The sequence below is a fragment of the Panthera onca genome, chromosome C1, assembly GCF_046562875.1.
Source record: "Panthera onca isolate mPanOnc1 chromosome C1, mPanOnc1 haplotype 2, whole genome shotgun sequence".
NCBI lineage: Eukaryota > Metazoa > Chordata > Mammalia > Carnivora > Felidae > Panthera > Panthera onca.
Window position 1 is genome coordinate 16006718 of NC_138346.1, and position 21817 is coordinate 16028534.

The following is a 21817-nucleotide window of genomic DNA, read 5'->3' on the forward strand; positions in this document are numbered from 1 at the left end:
ACCTAAGATATGTTCCAGGTTCCAAGATACTTCCTGAAGGTTAGAAGACAAAGCAAAATGGCTTCCCATATTTATCATGAAGTTCTCTGAACGATCTGTGAAGGGCGTGTCTCCACTGTTATAGTTTATAGGATAAGCTTTACTCACAGGCTGTGGAAGTGGCTATGTCCAAGAGTTGATTTCAGCAGAATTGGGCAAGAGACGCCATGCCCCTGTGAAAGATTCTAGGTAGCTTATAATTATGATTACTGGTTGACTTGTCTGTCCCTGCTACTTGTGGTAGGATGGGTTGTCATTGCCACTGTTGATGGGTGTTTAGACCTTTCATGGAGGGACGTGTGGATGTAGAAAGCGAGCGTCTTTCTCTTGTGCGTTGCATTTAGGGGCTTTCTGGCTTTAGCAGTGATTCATGAGCGGTAGTGGGTTTACAACAAAGCAAACTTCGGAACCTTCACTGATAAGGATGCCTTTCAAATTCCTGCAAAGGCCTCAACAGTGTGTCCCATGGTCATGTAATTTTGTAAAACATGCCAAATTAAGCTAGTTTTATGTCATTTAAAAATATTTATGTATTTGTTACTTATTTATTTTTGAGAAAGAGTGTGCACACGCACAAGCGAGTGGGGGAGGGGCAGAGGGAGGGTGGGGAGAGAGAGAGAGAATTTTAAGCAGGCTCCCCACCCAATGTGGAGCCCAACGCAGGTCTCAGTTTCACGACCCTGAGATCATGACCTGAGCTGAAATCAAGAGTTGGACGCTTAACCGACTGAACCACCCAGGTGCCCCTGTTCTTTGTTTAAAAGCAGCATTCCCAGCCACCAAACTGTAGAAACTTTAGGCTCCACAAAACATCGATCTGCTTCTGGCTCTATATTTTCAGGGTGGGACTTACTCAAACCTTTTCGGAAGGGAAGAAGAACGTCTTTGTTGAAAGATAAGTAGGATCCTGGAAGTTGAGGGTTCATCTTCCATAAGGCCTACAGTTGAAGAAGAAATTGCGAAAGGGAAAGATCTTCTCTGGGAAAGAAGCACGTAGACGCTGTTGGTGTCCTCCTGTATTCAAAGAAATTTGAGAAGTTTGGGAAAAAGAGGGGCACGTGTCTTCAGCTGATCAAAGAAGAACCTCTTATACACTCATCTTTTTCTTTTCTAGAGAAAGTGAAAGCCTTAATGCAATGCCATTTTAATTTGACATTGGCTAATACATTTTGTATAATTGGTGCTGCATCATCTCCTACAATAATAATGACAATATGGCGGTGATGGTGATGAGAAAAACATGCATGTTATGCGACTGTTACAGTTTACTGAGCACTTTGCCGTATTTTTTTCCTCATTGGCAATAACTGAAACCAAGAGAAAGTCTCTTTACCTATGGCCTGTGGATGCCTTTCAAATTAACTGGAGTCCTATGAAAGATTGAGGTAGAATGGGGTCTCTGTGCTTCTTTCAATATTCTTTCCTTATTTTGTGATGGAGCCGTGACACCATCAGTCAGCTTCTCTTTTGCAAATTCTTCAGCATCATGGCAGTCAAAATAACCATTGAACTTTGACACACAAAGCCAGCGCTCTTAGAATGGCCTCTAAGTTTTTGCTTGCAAAACTACTCATCTGGCAAGCACAGAACCAAGATCCCTCAAAACCTGCTCTTGGTGGTGTTTGCACTCATTAGATTTGTCTGTATGGACTTACTAGTTGCTCTGCTGACCTCTGACTGTTTGACCCATTAAATGAAAAAGCACTATTGGGACACACAACTAAATTTATAGTAATTCAAGGAAGTGGTCAGTCAGAGAAATGTATGGTTGCAAAAGAGCTGACCTCAAAGTTTAGTCAATAGTTCAGTTAAGAAGCACAAGTGCTGAATGTATGGAAAGTATGAAGTGCCCTTGCAGTCCAGAGAAAGGAGGGGTATTGATGGGTGGGGGGTTCCTGGGAAGTTTGGGGACCTATGAGGACATCATGTTAAGATGGGCAGAAAGGGCACGCCAGGTTCAGTTCGTTAGGGTGGGAAAATCAAGATAGGACCAGTCCTTGGTCCCTTTTGGCAAGCTCGTGGGATTCTGGAAAAGTATGTTTGTTCCAGTCCAATGAAAATAATTCCATACAGTGGACCCTTAGCAGATTTTTGTGTATATGTTCAACTTCGCGTTAATTACTAGTGTTCAGGATGCCTGGGTGGCTCATCTGGTTAAGCATCTGACTTTGGCTCAGGTCATGATCTCACGGTTCATAGGTTTGAGCCCTGCGTCTGGCTCTGTGCTGACAGCTCAGAGCCTGGAGCCTGCTTCGGATTCTGTGTCTCCCTCATTCTCTGCCCCTTCATGGCTTACGCTCTCTCTGTCTCTTTCAAAAATACATAAACATTAAAAAATTAAAAAAATTAATAGGTTTCTACATTTTAAAGCTGATTTACTCAGAAATACACTAATCATTATTTCTTATAAAAATGGTTATTAGTCATCTATATTTGAATATATATGTTACTTGAGCAAAGAAATTTGCTAATGGTACTAAGATGATAGAAATTATTTTCATGCATTTTAAGAGAGAAGGCCTGATGATTATATTCTCAACACTTATTTGGCTAATGCCTAGCTGGCTTGTTGAGACTTTGGGCAAATCCTTTTAAACACTCCGAGTGTCAACTTTATTTTTTTAAAAAGGATAAATCTGTCTAACTCACAGAATTGTTAAAAAGATATAATAGAGAGTGTTAAAAGTCAGGAACAAAAACAGCATCATGTAATGGTTAGATGTATACGGAATGGTTGAGAGGCTAAATGTTTACTTTTTTCCCCCCAAGGCCCAATTTGAGTCCAAAGTCCATCTCATTTTGTTCATATTTATTTAAAAATTTTTGTTTGTTTGTTTGTTTCAAATAAGCTCTACACTCAACGTGGGGCTTGAACTCACAACCTCAAGATCAAGAATTGCCAGCCAGGCACCCCTGATTCATCTTTAGATTCAGTGGTTCTGGGAGGGGGACTGTAGCTACCAGAGCTGACTAGAAAATAGAAGTCAATTCAGCCACAGATCCACAGAAAATTATGCGCTGACACTGTGATAAAAAGGAAAGAACCAAAATTTAGAATTCAAAGATGTAAGTTTGAGATTTAACTCTGCCACTAACAAGCCAGGTGATGACAGAAGTATCATTTCATCTGTTTGAAACTCAGTCTTGTTTTGTTTTGAAGCTGTAAGGTAAAGTACAGTCTGATGATCTTTGAAATGATTTCTAGCTTTTAAAGTTCTAATGCTAAGCAGCACGTTTAACATAAAGCATGACCACTAGCAAGTAGTCGTAAAAAAGATTTTAAACAGTGATGTATTCATATCCCCGCCCCGCCCACCCCCCCGTAATTTACATTGTTATTTACCTGGATGTCATCTTGCTGTGCTTCTGCTGGGTTTCTTCTCTAGCCGGCGTCCCGCTCTGTGTACATACTGATCCTACTCTGGCTTCTATCAGGGAGAAGGAAGCATTTTAGGGGCCCCCTCTTACTTAGTGATAGCCTAGTTAGAAATGGGGATAAGGATTGGGAGGAATGGTCAGTAAAGACAGCCACCTTGGATGCTTCAGGCCTTTGAGAAGCTTTTAAACAAGACTGGCTTATTTATAGTGAGATGTACGGGAGCAGCTTCTGTGCTTGTTGGAGTGAATTATATGCTGGCGTCCTGTGAATGCAGTGCGAGCACATGTCATTTATCTTGGTCCCTATATAGAGAGATGGGCACATGCTTATATTTTCACATTCAAATGTATCTGCAGGTGTATATGAGTAAACAGGAAGGAGTAGTGCTACAGAATCTCAGAACTCAAGTTAAATTTGCACATAACAATACTATCAACCAAATTTGTTGTTATTACCAAAACGACAAAGATAAATTCATTTGAATGCTTGCTGGAGGGAAGAGTTTTATTTACCCTTTTAAGGTGTAATTAATCAAGAAAGAGGTTTTAAAAACTTACATTTTGTTAATGATATACACAGAACAAAAGAATGGAAAGAAACAAGTAAAGAAGTTTGGTCAATCTATATCTAACTCTTGTTCTGTCCATCCATTCATCCAACCAGCCAGCCAGCCAGCCAGCCAAACGTCCATTTATAGAATCTAACTCCTTAATTTAAAATCAATAGTGATTGTTTTGGATTCTGGGGTTATCTTTTTTTTTTTTTTTTTGCACTGCCCAAATTTTATTTTATACTGTAATTTACATTTACCGTGTGAAAACAGAAGTGCCCCCAAAATAGAAAATATATTTTGTCCACGAAACTCTTCTTAGGAATAAACTTATCGTTGGGTAGTGAAGAGTAGGACTTGAGTTTGAATTGGATTAAATATTAGCACTATCCTGACATGCTGATGGGGTGATTCCCAGTTAAAATCACTGGCTGGCGTGAGTGGAAAACATGAGTAGGACTATCTTTGGTTTCCATCCAAGAGGGTCTGTAATTTATTCAAAGCTGCCAAGGATCAGGACATGTTTTCAGACCCTCACTCTCCCACTCTCGTCCCTCAGAGCAGGCTTTCCCAACTCAAAAGGACTTGTCATCAGTCTTTTGGGAAAGGAGTGCCTGGGGTCAACCCACTGACTCTAAAATCACTTACTGCATTATTACTCGTCTTTGCTAGGATGGACAGCTCACCCTCTTCTCTTCTTTCTTCTCTCCTCTCCATTGCTCCCTTCTACCCAGCATTTCCTTATTAATTTCCCTTCAGTTCTGAAAGATTATTCCTGAAAAGGCAACGTAGAGGGGCAAGGCAGTTGTCTAGTAATTCACATAGAAGCCGGCTACCGAAGACATCCTTGTATTTTTTTTTTTTTTTTTTTCTTCTTCTCCTGAGACTGGGTGCCTGAGCTGTTCACACTGGCTGGGAACACTAATCAACACGATCAGAGAGTGAATTGCTTAAAACTATATTTCAATTTTGTTTTTTAGACGTGTATCAGTAGACATAAAAGCAGATGCGAATTTGCCTCCGAGCAAACATATTCAAAGCTCTTTCCCATGGAAACCAAAATGAATGTTGGCATAGAGGGGAGGCCAAGTATATTTAATTTCTTTTAGGCTAGTTGCCTGATTTTTGATCCATCAGCCTTCTTGTTCAGGCCCTGAGGTACTTGGGAGCACAGAATTTATTTACTCTCAGAGCTACCTTAAACATTGACACACAGCACAGACACGTGTCCTGGGTCAGCAAGAGTAGAGTACCCTGGCCAACATTTTGGATTTCTAAGGGAATTAGATATGCAGCAAGAGTTGAATATCCTTTTTAATTGGATACATGTATACCGGCTGATTATAGACAGGATCTTTGGAAGAGGTAGCAGATGAGACATTGGACGAGGCTCTTGTTTCACGAATTTGGGAATTTCTACAAGGCTTCAGTGGCCACTTTTCCCTCAGTCTTAACCTAGAGAGAGAATTTTCCTCATGCTAGTCCTTTATGCCTGGTGAGCTTGGACAATATGGTGGTGAAGGGAGGCAGAGGGGGGCCATATTTGCTGAGGATATATTGCTCCTCGGGAACTGTTCTGTGCTTTACAAACGCTCGCCCTTCCTTTAAATCAGCCTTTGAGGCAGGTGTATTGAGCCACACTTACTAATGAAAGAACCGGTTTCAAGGGTTAAGCAGCTTTCCCCATATCAGAGAGGAAGTGGCCCATTGGGCATTTGGAGCCGACTGGCCTGTCTCCAGGACTGGAGGTCTTCTGCCAGGACGGCCAGCTTTGTGTGCCCAGACCTCTGGAATCACTTCTGAGTTCAATGGTGACTGTTGCTCAGACGCAAAGAGAAGAAAACAACATTTCAAAAAGCGGGGAGGTTGATAAATTGTTCATATCCTCTACTTAGTCATCTCGACCGGTTGGCCAACTTCCCAGACCTGAGCCTCATACCTCTGCAGGCCGAAGGGGTGAAATCACTGTCTCTTCCTCGTTTTCCCTTCCCTCCCAGCCTCGACTGAAGTTTCTTGCGCAGTAGGTATTCCGTGAATGATTTTTGATGGTGTCCTTGATGTTGCCACTAATTCCTGTGCCAGCGAGAATTAAGCTCAGCCTCCTCTCTTGCCTCCAGGAAAAGTTTCCTCTTTCGCTTATGTTCAGTTATTACCTCTTTCTCTCTTCCAAGAAGCCATAATTGGCCCAGGTAAGATTTGGATTTTCAAAACCAGCTTCCCATGCTGCCCCTTTTCTGAAATCCTCATGGAATCCCGTAGGAGACAAAAAGCAAAGAAACAATCTTGAAATGCCATATGGGAGGTGTCAGTGAAAGCATCTATGTATGAATTTGATCTCTATATTAAAGATCACAGGCTCACAGAATCTATGGCTCCGTTATTTGGTAAATAATGTATCTAGGTGTTTCAGCCTTGCGAGGCCGTTTAATCCCCCTGTTGCTGCAGGACACGGCTGGATTATCTTCTGTGTGTACCCAGGCTTGGCCTCCGTGGAGAGAGCACTGCGGTGGGAGCCAGGTGATGCGACTTTTGCTTTCTGGCTTTAAGTCCACACATTATTCATTTTTGCATCCTCGGTGCCGAGGACAACATCAGCCGCTGTTTCCCGAAGCATGTGTGTGAATCTGGACAACCCTGCTTGCTCTCTGGGCTTCCGCTCTGAGACGAAGGGACTGGCCTAGGGTTTCTGATGTTTCAGCAATTGTAGGAATGCTTTCCCCTGGTCTGTCCAGGCTGTCAGGCCTCTCTATCTCTTTATGTAGGTTTCTGGCACAAAAGGTGTCGTATTTAACTTCCTTCTTAAATCTGCCTTTCTTGTGTTTGGTTCCCCCCCCCCGCCCCGAATATCTCCCACCATGCTAATCCTGACAAAATTTAGTTGTCGGTAAAACAGCGTGGGTCGCGTGTGTCTTTGCTAGTCCTGTCTCAATAAGGGTGGCAAAAGCGTTCTTTTGTTTTTCTACCCCCTGAAAGGCTCTTTGTGCAACTTGTTATCTCTTTTTTATATTCTGCTTTGGATTTATTTGTCGACGTGAAAGTGACTGATGCACACAATGGCAAAAATATCCAGTCGTGGGAAATAAAGGTGAAGGCAGGGTGGTTCTTTGTCTTTGTCCACTGTGTCGCGAATCAGGTGGTGTCTTATTTTAAAGCTCTGTATACATAGCTAGGGTTTCCGTTTCATAGCCAGCGATCTCTGTTAGGAACTGTGCATAACATAATTTTCACACACACCAACCACCACTGAGAATACCACTCACCTTTTATAGTCGTGTTTTCACAACTGATTTGCAGAGTTGACTGTGACATCTGAGTCCTGGCAGTGTAGACCAGGAAGAAAAAAAATGTGATGATATTGGCTACAGTTTTTCTTCCAGCCCACATCAATCTTCCTCCTCAAATGGCAATGCTAATTAGATCTTATATTTGATACATACGATCTTATATTTGGATAACCTCTCTGCGTTCTCATGGATCAGGTAGGTTACATTACTCCCCAGACCTCATTTTTCCCCCCCTCTCATCTTTAAGATGGGGGTGACAACACTTCTCCAATAGGGTTTTGGGAAAAATGAAAGAACGTGTACATGAAGGAGGAAGGAAGCAGGAGTTGACTATAGCAGGCAGTCAGTGAGTCAGAATAGCAGCCTTTCATATATCACTGTTGCTACCGTTGACTTAATTTTGCCCAGAATGTTGAAGGAATCATCACAAGAGGGATTTTGAGGGACCCATGTTCTGTCTCTGGGTAACCAGTTTACAAAGACATGATTTCAGAGGTAAGCTGTCCTGCATGGCAGTGGATGAACCACACTTGGACTGGGGTGGGGGAAAAAATGTGGTTTCAATTCAGATGCAGTAACAAAAACAGTAGCCAAATCTCAGACAGCCAGTCTTTTGCAACATGGTGTCCCCCACCCCCCACCATAGTAAAGAGATAGGGAAGAAAGATACCTAATTACCACATGGAACATCATCTTGTGGTCCATTTCACAGGTTCCCCACCCCCCCCCCCCATTTGTAACATCTTAGAAATGCAGACTTAATCGTGAGAGATTAAAAATGCCTATTGTTCTTTCAAAGGGTTTGCAGTGTTCGGATTCCTCCCCCGGCCCCAACTCCCTTCTGTTGAAAATCTAGGAGTTGTCCCATTTTTAGCAAGTAATAACTGTGTCAAGCTGTGCCGGCAAAAATGTCCCAACACAACTGTTAATAAGCATTGTCATTTTAAGCATGAAACAGTTTAGCTAATGATTTATCTCTTATAATGTAGCACTCGGGGCAGCTGTATGATTGGTCTCTTTAGCAAGTCAAGTAATTTCTTTAACAAAATGTTAAGCACAGATGGGCCAGAAGCTGTCAGTTAACTATTATTGTGTCTACATCTGCTTGCTTTCAATGCACTGTTTTATGTATTCAGTCAGTAACTTAGCCGCAGCTCCGTGAAAAGGCGAACCTACTCTGATTGGCAAATAAAATGTTCATTTGTCTCTTCTTCCTATTGTTTTGTTTTGGTAACACATGTCAGCAGCTCAATTACCCAGTTCATTAACAGCTCCCAAAGGACATGATGGCCAGCCCGTGATAAGAGGGCCATTGTGGCACATATGGTCAATAATGGCCTCTCTCTTGGCAATTGTAAATAAAAGTCACTTGGCTCTTTTCCTTTCACGAGAACTACCGTTTTCCTGTTCCCCTTCAGTGTGCAAATTACCTTTCTTTGCTCCATGCAGCCCAATCCCCGGGAAACCAGAACCTAGCTTCCCTGCTTTTAGGGCCATGGGGACTTAACACGGAGAGAGCGAGCTCTGGTTCTTAATTTTAATTATGACTGACTTTTAAGCTCTTGAGGGGGGAAATTCTTATCATGGGAGACTATTCTTAGAAAGCTGTTAACTGATTAATTAGTCAACTAATCAGTTTTCCTAATTGAATAGCAACACATTTTCTTGGGGCTTTCCTCTGTTTCTCTTTGAAATGCTCCAGTGGCAGTGACCACGGCGTTTTTAAAAAGCCGTTAAACAACTTTAAATAAAAATCGTTTGCAGGGGTGGGGTAGGGAGGTGTCACTTCATCTTTTCCCTCGGTGAGAGAGATTCATGTTGTTGAGAGCAATTCTTGTCACGCGCACCTCCAGGTCGTAAACCAGAGGGTTCAAGAAGCCACCGAGGTAATCTGGGGTTCAAGAAGCCACCGAGGTAATCTGGGTCAGCGTCAGGGTCTCTAAGCAAGTAAGGATGCGTCCTGCACTTGAAGCCTGAGGAGGGAGGTGCTGAAACACTTTGGTCACGATTCTGCGGCTCCCCCAGACGAGATGCTGCTGTAATCGCGGGAAGAAAAAGGGCCCAGGCAGGTTTTTCCTTAAATGTATCAAGTGCATATGGCTGTTACAGGCCATTTACTGGCGGGGCTGTGACGAACAAGGAAGCATAAGCCTTTCTTTCTGGCTTTGTTGTTACAAGGGAGGCCTTTGCGGTGACCGATGATCAGGCGACGGCCGCCGGCCGGCCGTTGGGACGAACTCCACTCGGAGTTAAGGTGTCTCAGCGTAACCTAGCTGCAGGTGCGGCGCGCACCTGACATTGCGCCGAGATCGGGACCTTAGGCTCTGGGGGGTCTTTGGGGCCGTGCTGCTCATCGCCTGGGAGGCAGCTTGGCCGCTCTGGCGGCTCCATAGCTCTTATCTTAAGTAAACACCCAACGGTCCATGTCGTGCACTTGCGAGAACTCCGGGGCGGGTGTGCAGCACGCGCGGCCGGCCGGATTCATAACCAATCTGTACTCTCCTCCCGGGGCGGCAGGCACTCGGGGAGTTGTTGAGTGTCAGGGTTTATTTGTGCTATTTTGATTAGCACCAACCTGGCAGGAGCTTATTTTCCTTCTAATGACCCCGTGCTGCGAGAAGGCGGCTTCCGAGGGAAGGACCTGGGGGCGGGGGGAGGGGAATAGCGTTACATCTCTGCAGCCCCCAAATGGGGACTGCGGGGCAGGGGCCGCAGTGGGGAAGTGGCTGCGGGTCTTAATTAGATGGAGTGTTCTGAAAAGAACCTTTCTTGGAGAAAGCCCAGAATATTCTTGCCACAGATCGTCCTACCTCCTTTTATTTTATTCTTATTCTTTTTTTTCTGGGGGGGGGGGCGGTTCTTGTTAAAGATTCTTGGCTGGCACCTTTGGAGAAGTTGTAGAGGCGACAAAAAGCAAAACAGGACCCCCTCCCCTCCACATGGACCACCGATGAGGTGACGGGCCATTTCTCCCTGTTTATCCACCAACAAAATAACAGCTCCTCAAATCGTCCCTGAGTCAGGAACTCTGGGAAGTTCTCTTGAATGCTTGATCGTTTGTTAGGTCACTCGCGCACTTTCTACGTCCACCTTTGGATTTGGTCGTCAGTCTTCCCGTGTGTTCCTTTCAGGCGGGTATCTCTTTTCCTTTCTGTATCTCTTTTCTTTTCTTGACCTAGATAGGATTTAAACACACTTAAAAAAAAATAATGTCGCCGATTACTTCTCAGCTTGTGAATTAATGTGGAAGAGAAGGTTCCAGGTGCTGAAGTCTCTAGACTGGCTTGGATTAACCCCTACTGTGCATCCATTTCAACCTCCCCCCGCCCCTGGAAGGAAAAAAAAAAAAAACAACCAACCTCCCCTTTCTCATCCACTCCCGGCTTTCTTTGTGTCTGCTGCTCCCTGCCAGGCAGGTGTCAGACCCCTGAATGAGGGTAAAATGCCCCGTTGATGGATTCCACAGATGGAGCGTGGAAATCGGTAGAATAGGCCTCAGCCACAGGCCATTTCTTGGGATCCAACAAAAGCCTCCAAATAAGTCAACAAAAATCCCAAAGATCACAAAGGGAAAATGTCATTTGTCATTTACTCTGGGTCTGTGAGGGAATATCAGTCTTGCCTCACTCGTCCTGGCTTTCACCCGAGTAAACACGAGAGAGGTCATTCACATCTCTCTCAGTGGAGAAGGGCCACCTCACATCAGAAAACAGTTAGCTGTCCCATCGTCCCCTTCATGCTGGATGGCAAAACTCACAAACGCAGGAGACATTCTGCAGTTAGCCGAGTGGGTGCCTCAAACTTCGAGCTGACCCGTCAAAGACCTTGTGGAATATACCTGCCAGGTCCCCTAAGACCTTCAGATATGGGAGGAAGTGGTCTCAGGGAGCTCTCAGGCACGATTCTTACTTTAATTTGTGTTGTATTATTGTTATTTTTTAATCAGCAAGACACAGCTTTGAGTACAAATGCTGATAGGTCGAGCTTGCAAAGATTAGTACAGACGAAAAGACCGTCCGATTTGGTCTGGGGCCATCTTAGAGTGAATGACTGATGATGACGTTCAGCCTCAGAGCCCGCAGAGAGAGATCCCCCCCACCTCCTCTGTGTCTGTAAATTGCATCGTATTCTATCTGGGACAAACATAGAGTTTAAATGGTTGTCATGTTTTGATTCTTTAATTATTCAAATGAAAGGTCTTGCTGAGAAGAAAGACAGTGTGCCAAATTCATGCTTGTGAATTATTTTGTTTCTCCATTTTTTGCCTGTCTCCCATCTCTGAATTATATTGGTCTGGAAACCAATAATTATAGAAGTCCACGTGACTAAATCCCTATAAAATTGAGGTAAGATCTCATGTATAATAGCGTTAACTAGGATGAAATATTTCTTCAGGCTACAGAAGAGGTCACAAGGGGTTAACGGACAAAGACATACTCTCTAATTCTGTAATTCCTTCTTTAATTAAACTTCATGGTTGGTCCGCTGGTGGTAAATACTTCTGCCCTCTCCTCCCAGTTTGATTTGTTTCCGAAGGAAGAATTTGTAATCCTGTGGGGGTAATGATTGTTGCCTATGCTTGACCTCTTTCTCTCTCTCTCTCTCTCTCTCTTTTTTTTTTAAACTGATGATGTCCACATTCCCAAGGTTAATCTTGGGAGTTAATGTGAAATCATTGGGGTCACTAAAAATTTGGCTCCTGAGACCTAAAATTAGCTTGAGAGGGAAAAGGAAGAAATGACCTTCCATACAAAGCACGGAACTGAAACACTGAGGCACCTGGGGAGAGGTGACTGTTTCCCCGGGATCACTCTGGGGCATGTACTGAATAACTTGTGAATACCCCAACAGATTTCAAGTTATTTATTCCTGCACTTTTGTCTGAAAACAGTTTGAGGTTACTTTACAGGGCTTGAGATCCTTTCACTAAGATGTTTTTAATAGCAAAAAAGAAGGATTTAGTAAAGCTGTAAAATGAGTGATCAGTTCAACTGCTTGTGACCAATAGTATCTTCTAGATTGACGCTGGATCTTATGACCAGGGCTCTGCGATGATTCTTAAGGGAGACTTCAAATGGTCAGACTATTTTGTTTTCTTAAATAAATTCATTCAGCATCTTGGCAAATGGATTAGTTTCTTAGGGCTTTACCCTTGTTTAACGACTACACTTGAATATACAAAGAATTCAATAAATGTTCATTGAATGGAATTAAATTCGATCAGGAAATTGATTTGGTGTCTAATATTAAACGGTTGTGTTTTCATAAATTTCCTTTGATTCTAGGAAGTTTTTGAAAACCTGGGACAAATGAGTCATTGGTGGCAATCAGCTAAATAACTTGTATTAGAATTCCTGTTTGGATTTGTTTCTGGTATTTCTCTTCAAAAGGACCGTGTGTGTGTGTGTGTGTGCGCACGCGCGCGTGTGCATGTGTGCACACACACGTGAGAGAGAGAGAGAGAGAGAGAGAAGAAGGAACTGAGCACCTATTTAGAACATACCAGGCTAGAAGAAAGAAAGTATGTCCTCCGAAGCCCCATACACCTGGGTCAAATCCTAGCTTCCTTAGTCACGTGATCTGAATAATGTTGTCTCTGAGTCTCAGTTTCCTTTTTTTGTACAAAGGGGTATTTATTTCACAGGGTTTTTGTGTACTTACATTGGTAAGAGAGAGGTTTGCTCCAGGCTCATTGGAGACATTGAATTACACTCATGTGTAAGTCAGAAAATGGATTGTGAGGGGGTTTTGAAAATAGAGTCAAAACTTTCAAGGTCTGATAAGAATATGGATTGGGGTAAAATTGGAGAATTATGCAATTTAGAGCAATAGACTCTCCACTCAGAAAGTCATGTATCATATGTTGGTGTGGGTTTCTTATGAGAGCTGTTCTGGAATTTCAAGTTGGGGAACGATATCTCTATTTAATGAATAACAAAGCAAACTTTGTGAAGGCGTGTGTAGAAGATGACTGAGTAACTTAAATGCCATTGAAAATCCCCTCTTAATATCAAGGCTAGACAGACGAAGTAATCCAAAGAGATTATATTACTGAAGAGATTATATTTAATCTAGTTGTTATATCCTGGCAGTCTATTTTAGAGAACTGTCTTGCGGGGTCCAAGTCACAGCATTAGAAAAACTGTAATTTCTTTGTGTTGAGCTGTCTGAAAAAAAAAAAAAAAAAAAAGCCTTGTTTTTACTTTGCTGTAATATTTAGGAGGATTAGGTATTTTGTATCTAGTATCTAGAGGAAAGTTGAATATGTGAAATAGATGAACTTCAAAATATTTTTTCTCGTGCTGTTAAAATGTAAGGGTCAGACTTGTTTTTGGTAAAAACGGAATGATTCAAATTCATGACATTATTGTGATTCGTGTTCTGCACAGATAATGCATCTTATTTCTATTGGGTGATACAAGGCACGGTAGTGTTTCCGTCTTTAGAAGTAGCTCGTATCTCCTAGCTGGTAGATTAGTCTTGGGTGGCTGACTTAACATATCTTCAAGCCCACATCCTTTTGGGCTGTACAGATGGGGACAAGTTAGAATTAACTGGTACAACTGTGGCTTCATGTTGCCAGAAACGATCCATTGGTTCAGATAATTTTCCCGCAGAGAAATCAGGCAAGTCATTTCCTCAGTGTCTTTTGAAATGGTGCTTTATGGAGGTTTTCCTAGTTAGGCACAACCATTGGACTGCTCTTGAATAAGCAGTCTAGAAATACAAGTAGCGACTTATTAGCTTGTCAAAGAAAATTTCATTTTTAGTGGCAAAGCCTGTATTATTGAACTCCTAGACGTTCTGAGTCTTTTTAATTTTTTTTAATGCTTATTTATTTTTGAGAGAGAGAGACACAGTGTGAGTGGGTGAGGGGCAGAGAGAGAGAGGGAGAGAAAGAATCTAAAGCAGTCTCCACGCTCTGAGCTGTCAGCACAGAGCCCGAAGCGGGGCTCGAACTTGGTGAACTGCGAGGTCATGACCTGAGCTGAAGTTCGACGCTTAACCAACTGAGTCACTCAGGCGCCCCGTTCTGAGTCTTTTTAATTACTAGCTGTTGGTGATCAACTTGCTTTTTTAAAAAAAATCACAATCCTCAGAAAAAATTGATAATTATTTCCCCAAAAAATACAGTTACGCAAATACTTGCAAAAACTTCCAAATAATGTTTGAGGATTTGTGGACTCCTGAACCTCATTTCAGTACATGCTGGGAGACTCAGAAGGGCAGCATTTCCATTTCAAGGTGCAAAATAGTGGCAGAGAAATCAGTGTTGGTCCAAAACTTAAATTCTACCTGGTGTTTCCATTCAGTCATCGTGTGTTTATTGAGCACCTACGGTGTTCCAAGGCTTCCAACAGTGAACAAGATGGAGAGAGGCTCACAAAGCTTATATTCAGGGGGATGTGGATCGTTCAGGTGAAACACGGTGGCCTTGACCCTCAGAATTAACTCTCACTGGTACTCGCAAATGTAAGCAGCCCCCTTTCTTCAGAAACTAGAGGTGATGTTGATTAATTGACCTGACAGTGCATGGCACATCATATTTACTTGGGAGGATTTAATAACCCTAGAGACTCCCAGAGGAAACATGAAAATTTCCACATACTATTATCCTAACGGGATCATAGTCAGAGAAAGGGGAAGCAAAGATTTAAGGTTCTCACAGGCAGAGGAAGCTGTTGGTCAGCCCTTAAACGCTGTTGGGGTTTGCACCTGAATTTACAGAAGACAGAAAAGTCAGGGCAACAGAAACCGGAAGCAGGGAAGGGAAACATTTTATGGTACGCAATGGTCTTAGGAGAACGACTAATCCATTTCTTGAAAAGTGTATTATGTATGTGGAAGTGTTGCTTTGATAAATTACAGCAGGAAAAATATTATATACTGGGGAATTTGGGGAGAGAAAATGAGAGTCTGGAATATTCTGTAGAGGTGGTTCTCAAAGTATCGTTCAGGATCAGTAAAGTTGGCATACCACCTGTGAAAGCAGAAAACTCTGGAACGGGGTGGGGGCAGCAATCTGTGTTTTCACCAGCGTTTCAAGTGATTCTGAAGCCCCAACAGCTCAAGATCCACTGCCCTACAATGACGCACAAATTACCGCTCTTTTCATCGGACTCACGTTTATCAAACACGTACACACATAAGTTGTATTGGGAGCGTTTGAAGTTTATAATGCAACGTATGGCACATTTCTTAGCGTGTTACTGCTCCTTTAAAACATTCCCACACTTAAAGAAAGTCTGGTTTTATTTCCTAAGTATCCTAAAACAAGATTTGTATCAAATTAGACCATTTTAGGGGCGCCTGGGTGGCTCAGTCAGTTGAGCATCCAACTCTTGATCTCGGCTCATTTCATGATCTTCTGGCTTGTGAGTTCGAGCTCTATTGGGCTCTGTGCTGACAGTGTGGAGCCTGATTGGGATTCTCTCTCTCTGTCTCTCTCTCAAAATAAATAAAATAAACTAAGAAAATGAGACCATTTTATGTTAAATTAGACAACATAATTGAAAAACCAAGCCTCATGGCTAACATACAGCAGATGCATTATATACGATGCTTCCATTTTGCTTTTACGTACAGGAACTTGTTTTTCTTTAATTTGTCATATAGATTATTAATTCGCTCTCTTAATTTTCAAGTTTGAGTGTGAGTAAATTACAAAAGTATTAAATATTAAAAAATTAAGATTATATTTATGGGTTATGTTGGACGTGTACCCCTTTTGGGCAGCTTATAATTGGTACTGAAGTAGAATGAAATTTTTGATTTCTGTAGGGCAGAGTTGTTGGAGTTTAAGATAAATGAGAATTGGTACTTTTTTGCATTTTGTCATCGCTTCTGGCACCACCTGTGTTTCCTCGGGTCCTACAGCCGGGGTGTGCAAAGGAGTTACCTTGACAATGACATTAATGATCTACAATTCCTTCCTCATTTGCAGATAGCACACTTCAGCCCCTTCTCCAGAGGATCCCTCAGCTATTTGGGGAGTTTTCAGAGTGCATTTGGATATGCTCAGGAGCAAGGCCCTTGGGTGTCCTGAGCTCTGCTCAGAGTGTGTGGCCTGAGAGCCCTCTGATGGCCCCCTGCTACTGCCCTGATGTCCAGGGCCTCCGGGAGATGGCTGCGCTCCTGCCCAGAGCCCTGTGTCTGCTGTGCCCACAAACCTCAGAACACTCTCCAGGCTGACAGTTATTGTGTTATTGCCAGAACTCACGGATGCCGTATTGCATCATTAATGCAAATTCCTATCTAATTTCCCGGTTCCTTCCTCTCTTTCGGAGATGCTCACACACTAACTATGGAAAATCTCCTTCCCTGATGTCTGCTAACACAGACAAACTCAAACTTGCTGGGAAGGGGCCTGCAACGGGCCTGGCTTCAGGGACATGTGACCTATGCAGTCGCCCACTCATGGCCCCATGCTCAGAAGGGTTCTGTGTTTGCTTTTTATGCTCTGTTGTGGCCATCTCACAATTGCGGTAATTTTTGAACACAGGCACTCGTATTTTAATTTTTTACCGTGTTCCTCAAACGAGGCGACAGCCTCTGGGCAGCTGCTTGCCATTCAGCAGAGACCCAGGCTTTGAACTTTTGGTGTAGGGACAGGTCACTAGACTATGCCTGCTTTTTCTGGAGTCAGTTCAGGAGGTTTACATCAACAGTATCTAAACTCTTCTTAAATATTTCTCAGTATCTGGTAATAAGATACTAACTATAAGTATGATTTCTTCCGTAGGAGCAGTAGAGTCTATAAATTTGTTGGGATCCTGTAACAGTTCACTATTATTGGCTTTTTAGATACTACATTAGTTTTGGAATTTTTTTTCTTTTCTTAAATTTTTTTTTTAAACGTTTATTTATTTTTGAGACAGAGAGAGAGCATGAACGGGGGAGGGGCAGAGAGAGAGGGAGACACAGAATCGGAAGCAGGTTCCAGGCTCTGAGCCATCAGCCCAGAGCCCGACGCGGGGCTCGAACCCACGGACCGCGAGATCGTGACCTGAGCTGAAGTCGGACACTTAACCGACTGAGCCACCCAGGCACCCCTGGAATTTTTTTTCTAAAGAACCACCGTTTTAAACAGATTTCCTCATGTCAAAGTTGGAGAGAGTTAATTTGGAACCAAATTAAATGATTCATTCATCAAACACAGATGGAGTGCCCATTAAGTGTTAAGGACAAGGGCCCTAAAAGTGAAAGAATGCCTGTCCCTGTTTGCTAAGATCTCATAATGGACCACGACTGACAGATGCAGAGAACAATGATTTCTGCCTGGGGGGCCTGGAGACAAAATAGGGGAGGAGGTATCATTTAATAATATAATATTGCAGAGAGGGGCTTGGTGTCCCAGGGAAGACATTGGGAATGGACGTTAGGATTTGAATCTTTAAGGCTTGGTCACCCTTGTTTTTTGACCCCCATTTTATCACCTTCTCTCTCTTGTGCCTTTAGCCTCAGCACCCCAATCGGATGAAGGCTCCGACATTGACTCCGAACCAGATTTGCCCCTGAAGAGAAAACAACGCAGGAGCCGAACCACCTTCACAGCAGAACAGCTTGAAGAACTGGAAAGAGCTTTCGAGAGAACCCACTACCCTGACATTTATACCAGGGAGGAGCTGGCACAGAGGGCGAAGCTCACGGAGGCCCGAGTGCAGGTACTGACTCCGGACAGCCACGTCCTGATTAAATCCGGACAGGAAACAAAAAAGTGTCCTCTCATCTAAAGCAGATTTGAAACCAAGAAAATAAATATGTTAGCGGAGGCACTTCATTGTGAACTGTAGCCTTTAGTAGTATAAAGGTCCCACCTTTCTCTCTAGCGCCTTTTTAAAAACGTTTATTTATTTATTTTGAGAGAGAGAGAGAGCAGGGAAGGGGCAGAGAGAGAGGGAGAGAGAGAATCGCAAGTAGGCTCTGTGCGGTCAGCAGAGAGCCCAATGAGGGGCTTGAACTCACAAACCGTGAGACCACGACCTGAGCCAAAACCGAGAGCCAGATGCTTAACCGACCGAGCCACCCAGGCACCCCTCTCTCTGGTTAAGTTGCCTCATCTGGAAACGCTGTGTTCTTCCTGGCGACTTGACTTTCATAGTCAAAATGAGGTTGGAGACTCAGCAGTGAACTGGTCAGTCGATCTGGTCTCTAGATTGATCAATGCATCTCATATGCAGCTGATTACCTCTCCTGTTACAGACTTGTTCAGAAATAGCCTCTTCCAGGCTACAAAGCCTCGTCAGAAGAACTGTCTCATTCAACTTGGCTTTCCGTGTATCATAGTGCTAACAAAGTGAAGGAACGCTAAGAGGGATTAAGAGAAATCGCTCAAGGAGCTGCAGTCTAATATGGTTAATGAAGTCAGCACAAATAATAATAATAAAAAACCAGATATAATAAGTACCCTAAGACAGAGTGCAGTGAGAGTTAAGAGAGGAAAGAATGAGATCTTGCTGGAGTAACAGGAGGAAAGGCTCACGAAGAAGGCCGATTTAAGATGAACTTTCGAAGCTACAGAGAAATTCACTGGTCAGGGAGGGTGGGGCGAGTACAACGTGAGTCAACACACGAGTTACAGACCTGGTGACATTTCATTTCCATTCATGTTGAAGGCACAGTGAATTGTTCAATTTGGCTGGAGGCTAGGGAGAGGTAAGAGGGGGCAGGGAGGAATATAGTTGGACATCTAGGCCGAGGACATCCTGTGGAGGGCTTGGGTTTCAGGGGAAGGCTCTCACAGTTGATGTGATAGGCAGTGGAAGCCGTGGGCATGAAACGGGTCAGTGGCCATGGGAGTGGAAGGGAAAGGACGGTGGCCAAAGGTATCCAGAGCTGGAATGTAGGCAACCGATTGTGTAAGCAGGACATGGACGGAAGGGTGAGTGAAGAGAAGGGCCACAGATTTGGGGAGGTGTTACGGTGCAAGTGTTTTACAGCTGGAACTATTGAATCTCTCTACCTGTTACATTGGGATACAGTGTTCCTCTCCAGAAATGACCACCACTAACCACAAATTATGATAATATGTGTACATAAATACTGTATTATATAATATATGTAGTGTATGTATTCTGATATTACATATAACAGTGTTACAAATATGATATACCTCAAATCTAATTGTTTTATTATAGTTCTGTGATGACCTGATTTAAATCTGAAGTCAGATCCATTCCTATCTCTATTCTTCCAGCAAACTTTTATTGAGTGCCCACTAGATTCCAGGATTTGGTCCCTATACTCCCTGTTGGTCAAGCCCACATCCCGAGTCTGTCCTTTTTAGACAGACAGAAGACAGCTCTGAACTCGGAGTGAAAAAATAAGCCCGGAGTTTAAAGAAATCAGACAAAGAGAGTGACGGGAAACTAAAAGAATGTTCAGTGTTGTTGTACCTCGTTCCTGCCTTTGCCAAAAACAAGGACGGGGGACAGAATGAATCTCAAGCCCTTGCAATTTGCGCAGTGCCCTGCATTCACATCTGGCTCAGTGAATGTCAGAGGAGAGTGAGAAAGGCCCATTAACTTGCAGAGGACATGGGATCAAACCAATAAAGAGTGGTTCATATTTTTCTATACAGTGACCTCCTCTCCAAAGCAGGGCCCTCATTAACCTAACAGCTGTCCTAATGTGGCTTTAACCCGGTGACTCTTTACATTCCTTATAGCTTCATTAGTTCCCTTGAGACACATCATGTCTTGCACCACAGCTATGATCTACAGCCTAACAAATTCCCTACAACACCCGGCATATGGATCTTTTACTTAACACAGCAGGAAAAAGAAGGGAGTAGTTAATCACTGATTAAAATGCCAGAACAAAATCCTTTAGTTTTTAGAAGGATCTGGGAAAGCAGTAGCAAAGTCAACTCAGTTTGAGTGATAGCCAGAAAGTGTGAGTTAGTTTAATTTGGGGCACCTGGGAAAACCAAACACCAAACGAACCCCCCCCCCCCCACCTCCAAACAAGTCTACATTCTATTTTTTTCCCCTGAGTAAAATATTTCTAAAGTCTTCTGGGTACAGATGGCATTAACGTATAATAACTTAGGCGTTTGTCAGTATTTCATAAAAATTTGTTTAGACGGTAGCTATGTTGTGTTTATCACAACTGAATCTGAGTACACAATCTAAGAATTATTGTACACCAAAGACTGATTTGCCCAATTCCCCTCCTGGGTATCATTATGCAAATAATGGGAAGCATTCGTTTTGTGGGGAAGAATGCAAATATTTATGATGTGCAAAAGTTTTGGTAAATATTCCATCTGAGAACTCCACAAAGCAGAGAAGTATCACTTTTCCCACCAGGATAATGGAAGACAGCAAAGGAAGCTGTTGGAGGAAACAGCATTTAATTAGGAGTCACAAGATGTGGGTTTTGGTCTCAGCTTGCCAAACGTGTTTTGTTGAGGAAGTCACTTGATTCTGCTGTAATCCTGCTGGCTTCAGTTTTTTGTTGTTGTCGTCGTCGTCGTTGTTGTTGTTTTGTTTTGTTTTAAAATATGGGATAGGTTAGATCAGATGATCTCAGTTTGGGTCCACAGATGACCAGGATAATCATGGAAGAACTTCAAGAAATCTAGGGGACTTGAGATTTGTACACACAATTTTGTGCCTTTGCCTCTGTGTGTGTGTGTGTGTGTGTGTGTGTGTGTGTGCATATACACAAGCATTAACCAGAGAGGGGTCCCTGACTTTGTCATATTCTCAAATGTCATCTTCCCCTCTCCCATCCCCCGATTAAAAATAACTAAGGGGCACCCGAGTGGCTCAGTTAATTGAGCATCCAACTTGATTTGGGCTCAGTTCATGATCCTGGGATCGTGGGATCAAGCCCTGTGTTGGACTCCACACTGCGCATGAAGCCTGCTTTAGATTCACTCTCTTGTCTCCCTCTGCCCCTCTCCCCTGCCCTCTCTTGCTCTCTTTCTAAAATAAAATAAGTAAATAACTAAATATCTAGGATGCATGATTTCTCATCAGTAATTTGAGATTCTCAGGGAAATCCAATAGGCACTGAGTGATTGATTGATATTTTAATTTCAGTATAGTTAACACACAATGATGTATTAGTTTCAGGTGTACAATATAGTGAAATTCAACATTTTTATACGTTATTCAGTGCTCATCACAATAAGTGTCCTCATAATCCCTTTCACCTATTTCATCCATCCGCCACTCACCTCCCCTCTGGTAACCATCAGTTTGTTCTCTACAGTTAAGAGTCCGGTGTTTGGTTCATCTCTTTTTTCTTTATTTTATTTCTCAGTTTTCACATGAGTGAAATCATATGGTATTTGTCTTTCTCTGACTGATTTCACTTAGCATTATAACTTCTAGATCCATCCATGTTGTTGCAAATGGAAAGATTTCATTTGTTTTTATGGCTGAGTCCATTGTATGTATGTATGTATGTATATGTATATGTATATCTATCTATATATATATCACATCTTCTTTATCCATTCATCTATCAATGGACATGTAGGCTGCTTCCATAATTTGGCTATGGTAAATAATGCTGCCGTAAACATAAAGGTGAATATAGCTTTTTTTTAAATTT

The 21817-nt window shown here is 42.8% G+C and overlaps 1 protein-coding gene across 2 annotated transcripts in view; it reads left to right on the top strand.

Moving 5' to 3' along the window:
- PAX3 (paired box 3) overlaps nt 1-21817 on the top strand; it is a 97188-nt gene that overhangs the window by 48087 nt on the left and 27284 nt on the right. For both annotated transcript variants that reach the window (XM_078450846.1, XM_078450847.1), the window contains exon 5: nt 17711-17916. In XM_078450846.1, coding sequence (XP_078306972.1) covers nt 17711-17916 — 206 coding nt within the window. The remainder of the gene's footprint in view (nt 1-17710; nt 17917-21817) is intronic.